This window comes from Anneissia japonica, unplaced genomic scaffold (assembly GCF_011630105.1).
Source record: "Anneissia japonica isolate Jap-2015-1 unplaced genomic scaffold, ASM1163010v1 scaffold10591_len99828_cov210, whole genome shotgun sequence".
NCBI classification, from domain to species: domain Eukaryota; kingdom Metazoa; phylum Echinodermata; class Crinoidea; order Comatulida; family Comatulidae; genus Anneissia; species Anneissia japonica.
This window is the reverse complement of record NW_022728901.1, coordinates 34,435-43,239: the sequence shown is the minus strand read 5'-3', so window position 1 is coordinate 43,239 and position 8,805 is coordinate 34,435. Positions and strand designations below refer to the sequence as shown.

The following is an 8,805-nucleotide window of genomic DNA, read 5'->3' as shown; positions in this document are numbered from 1 at the left end:
AGTTTCCAGACCTAAAAATAAATGATTATCATTGTCATAATATAGTAACGTCACAAACAATCAAATATCCAGAATTTGGGCCATAAATAATAGTATTTAGAAATTTTGTTTGCATAACTGTATTAGTAAAACTTCAGTGTTTCAGCTCTGAGTGGCATCACAGTCAAGAAAATTTTATATGGGCCATTTGTGATATTCGGCTATTCGTATACATGACCAGAAATGACTGCGTTGTTTCAAATATACACCGGACGTGCGATGTTCCGAGAACATTGCGTCTAGGCGATTTTATCAATAAGACGACTTAAAACATTTTAAAATATTAATTAAATTTTGTTGTGTAATCATTTGCTAAAAACTACTTCACTATTACTTTTAATATATATTTTACACTTTTAAAACTTAAAAAATAATTTAAGAATGTTTGAGTGTTCTGGTTTAATCCATATGGTAGTCAATTAATATCAACATTGTAATGAAAAAACAATTCGCCACAGATGAAACGATTTGAATAATTTAGTAAGATGCTTTGCGATAATTTGTCCAAAACAATAGAAACATTTAAATTCAAATGATTAAGCAGACGACTAGGTGTGAGAAACTGTATGTTTTACATCAATCATCTCTATCGTGATCTCTAAAGCGACGTTCAATACTATGATCTTGAAACAGTTCACATCAAAAAGTATTCTATTCAGATTAGAATATTTTTTTCTCAAAAATTTGCGCTCATCCAAGATATTTAACCTATAATAAATAATACTATCTTAAGATAGGTCATTACTGCATGATTTACATTACAGTCTATGCTTGTTTACATCGATATACTACTTTGAACAAAGATACTAATGGAGACATCAAACATTACTACATGTAATGTAAATACATAGGGACTCTGATTTCTAGTGCCATGTACATACTGTATTTTTGCTTGAAAGGTTTAGACCATAACCATGTTTTAATGTTTGTGGTTTAAACCACTAAATTTGATGATTGTATGCGCTCTGGGGTCGGCTTGCTGGCGTAGAGTGCTTTATAAATGTCGCTTATTATTTTTAAAACAGATTACTCCATTGAACGAGAACATACAGGATTGAGGACAATTGCTGGTTATGGTGTATCAATAACAAGAGGTGCTGCCAGTGTGATGCTTTTTACATATTCCCTTCTTCTTCTTACCATGTGCCGCAACCTGATTACCAAACTTAGGCAAACTTTTGTCAACAGATTTATTCCATTTGATTCGGCAGTATGTTTTCACAAGATTGTTGCATTTTCAGCATTATTTTTCACAAGTAAGTATCTAAAACTTTTGCTTTTGCAGTAAGTAATATTTTAATGAAAACTTACAAGTTACATGAGATAAAAAAAAACATAGTATAATTTCATTTTTACTTGCATTTTATTTTAGTAATCCACTGTGTTGGTCACGCCTTAAACTTCTACCACATAGCAACTCAGCCAGCTGATGATCTGTCTTGTCTGTTTAGAGACTTTTTTCATAGATCACATGAACTACCAAAGTTTCAATACTGGCTCTACTACACAATTACAGGTGAGTTACTTGTATGCAATAGTTCAATTACTAGACTCTGTATAATATGTAGTGCTGTAGACCTAACTGGATAAAAATATTTTTGTACAATTGTTATGCCATTTGTGTAGTTTGAGCTAGATGTGTACTGTTTTTCTATTTTTGATATCTTATTTTATTTTATAGGTTCTACAGGAGTACTATTGGTTGTAATTACATCCATCATATATATATTTGCTTCTCAGTATGCTCGTCAGAATTCATTTAATTTATTTTGGATTACTCACAACTTCTATATACTGTTGTATATTTTAATGATGCTACATGGGAGTGGGCGACTTGTTCAGAGACCTTTTTTCCACCTGTTCTTTGTTGGTCCAGCGATTGTGTTCGTAATTGACAAGTTAATCAGTGTCAGTAGGAAGAAAGTAACAATATATGTGAAGAGAGCTGATCTTTTGCCTTCAAGTTTGTATAGCTATTTATATTACACTATATTTAGGTTTAAAATATTCTGTATTTTATTATTTTATAATTTTTAGTTCATTGACTAATGTGTTTATATTACTTTTTATTAAAGTTTATTTTTGTTTGTTAACCTATTGCTTTCCATTTTATGGTAACATAAATTCACATTTACATAATTACAAGCATTTGAAGTATACGCAATTTGATTTTGATTCGATTTATTTGGCATTTCTACGACAAAATAAAAAAGTTAAGTCATCATCAAGATATATTTATAAATTATAACTGAAATATAGACTCATAAACACCGGGTTGCTGTTCGGCGGTGTAGCTCTCTACCATTGTTTAAGATTTAATATAAAGCGCCTAAAGGGAGTTTAATATATCCAGGAACTAGAGCTACCACTCAAATATAAATTTATTTATACATTAATATTATTATTATTATTATTGTTATTATTATTATTATTGATGGCCCTCTCACACCTTGACGATTTAGACAGCGTATGCTGTCGTATGAAGAAAAATTGCGAATACGCTGACGTACGTTATTTATAAGTTTCGTATGAGTTAAGAGCACGCTGGTATATGTCCTAGTACAGCGAGTAAGTTGAAAAGTTTTGTGCGTGCACAAAACTTTTCGACGTATCCCAGCGTATGGCTTGTGCGTTCCGCATTCGCAGGCCATAAGTTGTAGGTAAGTTAAGCGATCGTAGGCACACGTTGACACACGTTACTTGTAAGTTACTCAAAAGTCAAAACGTATTTCTAACCTATGAGCAACGTGCTTTGAACTTATATGTAACATATAACAAACATATCTCCAACGTATATTGACGTATTTGACGAGTTCCAGACGACCACAAAACTTACTGAACGTGTTTCTAACTTACAGTTATCGTCAAAATTGCGTATTGACAGCGTTTAGGGAATAGGTATATTAAAATGGGGTGATGTCAATACGGTGATATTGATACTGCGATGTCTAGTGCAGTTATGATTTCAATCGACGAGCGGCAGCCTTTTTATAGGCTACGTCGTGTGATCATCGGTGATATGCTGCCGTGCGCTGTGCATAATGTAGACTATCGCTGGGCATAAGTTGTGAACGCCAGCAGCACACTAAGCATTCATTCGTGTAAGTTTTCTATAAGTAATCCAAACGTTCTATATAATTTACTAATACGTTATTTATACATGCAATACGTTATGGATACGCTATAAATGCATCCAAATTTGAAAATAAATTATCGATATTCAGAGTACACCAGCATTTTAGAGAAATTTTGATACGTTTGGCATATGCTGACTAAATCGTCAAGGTGTGACAGGGCCATGACAATTATAAATATAAATTAAAAGTTTATCCTCAAAAAACTTTTTCAAGTATTAAATCTAACCTTCGTATCATAATAACAATAATAGCTACAACAATAATAATAATGATAATAATAATAATAACAATAATAATAGCACTCAGTAGAGAGCATATCTCCGCCCAACGCCCATCTCTTTTTATTAAAAATTCCTTCAAAATATGTACTTTCCAACCACCAACCACAGTCTACTTTTAAAAAATTACACTAACACAAAAGTTTCATTTAGTTTTTGAGATATCTGATCTGCGACACTTTGCTTTGAATGATCCATAATCGACATAATAATAATAATAATATTAATAATATTAATAATAATAATAATAATAATAATAATAATAATAATAATAATAATAATAATAATAATAATAATAGTATAGTAATAATAATTTGCGTGTCATTGTGAACAAGATTTTTTAGTGCATTAAATCTAAACCTAAAGTATAATAATTTTCCTATAGTGTACTATGCACAGCTCTACTAATTGCTTATTGGATTTATGATCATGTTAAACAGCAGCAACAACAACAATAACAATAATAGCAATAACAATAATAATAATTTCGGCACTGTTTAAAGCTTGTGATTGGTTGGAATTAAACAACGTAACGGCGTTAAAAGAAGACGATGTTTTCATTATGGATCTGATGGCTAACCATAATCACTAGCTCTGTGAGTTAATGCGTAGGCCTACTGCAAGAGTCCAAACAGCATATGCACAGCTATGGAAATCGTCATATGATGACTGCTACAACAGTTGGTTATCAAAACTAACATTAAAAGATGGCGATTGACTTATAAGTTAAATTATTATGGAATTAATGATATTGAGCTACAATGGTTTAAATCATAGATATGTGACAGATCACAAGCGGTTTTTATTAACTCCAGTCAGTCTAATCTTATGAATCTCAATATTGGTGTACCACATGGAACTATTTTGGGTCCCTTACTATTTTTAATTTATGTAAATTCTCTACCTGATGTAATGTCCTGTAAAGTTGTTATGTATGCAGATAACACCACTATACTTTGTAACTCATCTGACCCAGTCACTCTACAACAAGAACTAAATTCTTGTTTGACTAAATTAGCTGACTGGTTCAATGAAAATAAATAAATTATTAATATAAAGAAAATAAAATTAATGTTATTTGGAACAAACTACATTCTTCCTAAATTTAAAGATATTTCACTTGATTTGAATGGTGATATTATTGAAAGAGTTGATTTTTTTAAATACTTAAGTGTAACTTTTGATCCTGTACTAACTTGGAAAGACCACATAAATACATTATCTTCAAATTTGTCTAAGCGTATTGGTGTCATCTGCCGTATAAAATACCTACTTCCACCCCATACTCTTAAAATGCTTGCCAAGTCCTTAGTATTACCTCTTTTTGATTATTGTTGTTGTGTCTGGTCAAATTGTAATGTTCAATATTCAATTGTTTACAAGTTCAAATGAACAGATTATGTAGAATTGTTTTGTCTGTTGATATTTATACTTCCGTTGATGTTATGTTAAGTTCACTTGCATGGAAACGACTACATGTAAGGTGGAATGAACAGATAGCCTTAATGACTTTTAAATGTTTAAAAGGGTATGCACCATCTTATTTATCATCTAAATTTAAATTTAATATTGAATCCCATTCAAAATGTACATGTAGTCAATCTCATAATAACCTTTTTGTACCACAATGGAAGAACTGTCAAGGCAAGAGAAGTTTTTTGTATCGCTCAACAAAGTTGTGGAATGCACTTCCACACGAAACAACAACAAATTTCATGAACATGTCTATTATATTTTTAAAAAACTCTTTTAATTCTTAATGACTTTTATTATGATATCTATTTATATATATGTATGTTTTTAATTACTTTTCTTTTAACTTTTGTATCTTATGAAACTGTACCACTTTGAAAAACAGTACACAAGTACTGAAAGTGCATTGCAGTAGAAAGACAGAATAAATAAATAAATAAATAAAGCAATTAACAGAGCATGCATCGTACACTAGTGGAAAATTATTATAATTAGGTATAGATTTAATGCATTTTAAACCGTAAGCAACGTTACACGTCACATCATCAGTAAAGCAGCAGTACGGACACAATGAATAATTCTTGATAGAAGAAATTGTTTGTAATGCTATTTTGATAGACATTTGTCAAAGAAATAAACATTAGCATTTGAGAGAGAATACAGTAGTCACATTTCGGTCAGTCGTGTTACGTGCTACGGCCTGTAGTAGTATATAGTAGTAGAAGTAGGAGGAGGAGGCCTCGGCAGCCCACATCTAATTTTGTTCCTTGAGTCTTTAAAATAGGTGTAGAATATTCCTATTAAATGTTCAGTTTGTCCATTTTATTAGGGTTCATTGATTCGAAGAATTCCTTAATTGTTCATACTTAATATTGAATTTGAAGTAACTTTCTTCGGGTTCTAATTAAACTTTTTTTCACAAAAGTAATTTTCAATTACAATTTTCAGCGCGGTGCACGATATATTTGCGGTGACAAAAAATGAGGAATTTTTGTTTGCACATGAATCTAAAAAAATCAAGCCAAGCGTCCAATAATTGAAAAATTATTGGACTGTGGGGGATAGGCAATTAAAATTTGGAGCTGCAGTGATGACGTCACTTAATACTTGATATAAGACGCCTAAGCTTATATACTGAAATTCCTATAAATTTACTACTTCTTAATACTTTCTTGTTAAATGAAAAAGTTTCAGACTTTCTAATTCCATTACATTTTCCTTGTTAGATGTAACTTACCTCGAATTTCAAAGACCCAGCCATTTTGAATACAAATCAGGACAATGGGTTCGTATATCTTGCCCAAGAATAGGTAACTCCGAGTTTCATCCATTTACACTAACATCGGCACCTCATGAAGACACTCTAACTGTTCACATTCGAGCTGTAGGACCATGGACAACCAAGCTTTACCATTTGTTTGATCCAAATAATTTGAAAGGCTCACAGTATCCTAAAGTGAGTACTGTCACTGCAGTTGTGCTAATTATTCTTTTCATTCTAAGTACAAGAACGTAAGTGTAATGGTGTGTTTGTAATGCATTCAATTATAATACTTGCAGAATATTTTTTCTCATAATACTTTGTATAAGCCTGTATGATTAGTACGCTTGATTGTAAGTACACTCTGTCTTTATATATCCAATAGCTTTGTCTAGATGGGCCGTTTGGTGAAGGACATCAAGATTGGTATCAATTTGATATTGCCGTTCTAATTGGCGGAGGGATCGGGGTCACTCCATATGCATCAATAATGAAGGACATTATCAATAAGACAAATAACAACTCCAGAATAAGTTGCAAGAAGGTACGTGTATATAAATACATCAATAATAATAAGTGGTCGAATTGGGGCATATGATATAATAATGAAGCATAGTCCTTCAATGAAAAGTTAAGTACCGTACTCGCGCGAATAAGCGCCCGGGCGCTTAAAATATTTTTGCACTTTCTGAGGGGCGCTTATTTAAACAGGGCACTTATGAAAACAGAGTGGAAATTGAGGGGGCGCTTATGGAAATAGATGAAAATCAAGGGATTCTTATGGAAAATTATTAAATTCAAGGGGCACTTTTTGAATGAAAAGGACATTACGAATGGTGGGTAGGTGGAAAAAATAATCCTCCAGAGAACATGGCTCATGACAAGAATGCGTGAATATTTACATAACAGCAAAATAGCAGATGCAATTAATGGTGGTGGGTAGTGGTTAGCTTGTTGGCCATCGGCTGATTGAGATTAGCAGGATAGCAGGATCATTGTATTTTTTCTTGAAAACTCAGATGAGAATGTGTTAAAGGTCGGAAAAAGAAAAAGAGGATAGACAAATATGTAAAAAGTGTAAAGTTGGAAATATACTGTCTGTCCAGGGATCGGAGCTCTCATCTGTCCAAGAGAAATATCCTCATTTTGATATTGACCGAAAAAAAGAATGTGTTTCCACTCTGCAGCTCAAATCATGCCAACAACCACAGTCCAGGATTGATTGGATTATTGACTTGCTAAAAAGAAAATCTTATGATATTATTGACCGGGGCACTTATTCAAATTAGAATGGGGGAGCTTATTCAAATGGGGCGCTTAAGGAAATTTTCATGTTAGGAAGGGCGTTTATTCGAAGGGGGGGGGGGCTTATTCGAGCGAGTACGGTACCCTTTTTTCAGTAAACGCCTGTGTCCTTCCTCAGCATTAGTTGTATGTTCGAGAGGGGGGGGGGGGCTTATTCGAGCGAGTACGGTACCCTTTTTTCAGTAAACGCCTGTGTCCTTCCTCAGCATTAGTTGTATGAATGAGGAATACACAACAGATCAAATAAATACTGTAGGAAAGTAAGGAAGATAAAACCTAAGCTAATATGCACCTAATGGGCAACTAATTAAGCAATAAGCTGTCAGTTTATTGCTGACGATTTCATTGTATTATATTCTTATAAAGATCTCCACCATAGTTATCTGCCCATTGCTGCCTGTCAGACTGGTCTCGGCAAAAATGGCCTAACCTTCTAACCATCCAAAAAGTCAGCTAATGAATATATATATATACATACATACATATATATATATAGATTAAAAGGCAAAATACTGGAAAACAACAATGCTATGGGAAACAATGGCTGGATCTCAGTAGAGATACAAAAATGATAAGCAACAGCTAAAAAGTAAACGTAAGTAAACAGCCAGAAATAGAACCAGAGCTTTCGGACAACACTAGTCCTTCCTCAGTGGCGACATCTAGATGTGTATAAGAGACAGCCTTTGACCTATTGTAGGGTCATTTTATGTCAAATAAACCAGATTAAAAAAAAAATGCCTGTATGACCGTCTCAGATTTTGATGAAACTCCATAAAAATGATCCACTATAGGAAAAACCAACAAAAAAGCTAGCCACATGCAAGCGTAGGCTGATCAAATCATTCAAAATTGAATGGCATATATTCAAAGTTAGGGCCAGATCTATAAAAGAGAAAAACCCCTATATTTCTTAACAACGGATTGTCATGTGGGCAGTTAAAATCTTTTCTTAAATTTATCCCAGTTAATCAGATATATTATATCTACCTATAAACCAACTTTCAGCTTTGGTACTCAGCTCCTTCATGGTTAGATACTATTTTAACTCGAACCTGCGAGCGTCATAATGGTTATGACGCTCGCCTTGACAGCGAGACGTCGCGGGTTCGAGTTTATATATATAATTTAACAGTGTTAACGGCTATCTTGAGTTATATTATACGCAACTATTTGTTTCTAGCCATATTTATTGTGTAATGAAGTGTATCTGGTGGTATTTGAATCTGTTCAACCATGAAGCCTCCATGGTCTAATGGTTATGACGCTCGCCTTGACAGCGAGAGGTCGCAGGTTCGAGTCCCGCCAGAGG

The 8,805-nt window shown here is 33.2% G+C and overlaps 1 protein-coding gene across 1 annotated transcript in view; it reads left to right on the top strand.

Moving 5' to 3' along the window:
• Nucleotides 1-6,786, top strand: part of LOC117114564 (dual oxidase 1-like) — a gene marked incomplete at its 5' end in the record, with an annotated part of 35,261 nt that extends 28,475 nt beyond the window's left edge. The window contains 5 exons of the mRNA XM_033258241.1: nucleotides 1,065-1,295; nucleotides 1,412-1,555; nucleotides 1,721-2,002; nucleotides 6,154-6,383; nucleotides 6,574-6,786. Coding sequence (XP_033114132.1) covers nucleotides 1,065-1,295; nucleotides 1,412-1,555; nucleotides 1,721-2,002; nucleotides 6,154-6,383; nucleotides 6,574-6,786 — 1,100 coding nt within the window. The remainder of the gene's footprint in view (nucleotides 1-1,064; nucleotides 1,296-1,411; nucleotides 1,556-1,720; nucleotides 2,003-6,153; nucleotides 6,384-6,573) is intronic.
• Nucleotides 6,787-8,805: the final 2,019 nt, after the last annotated feature.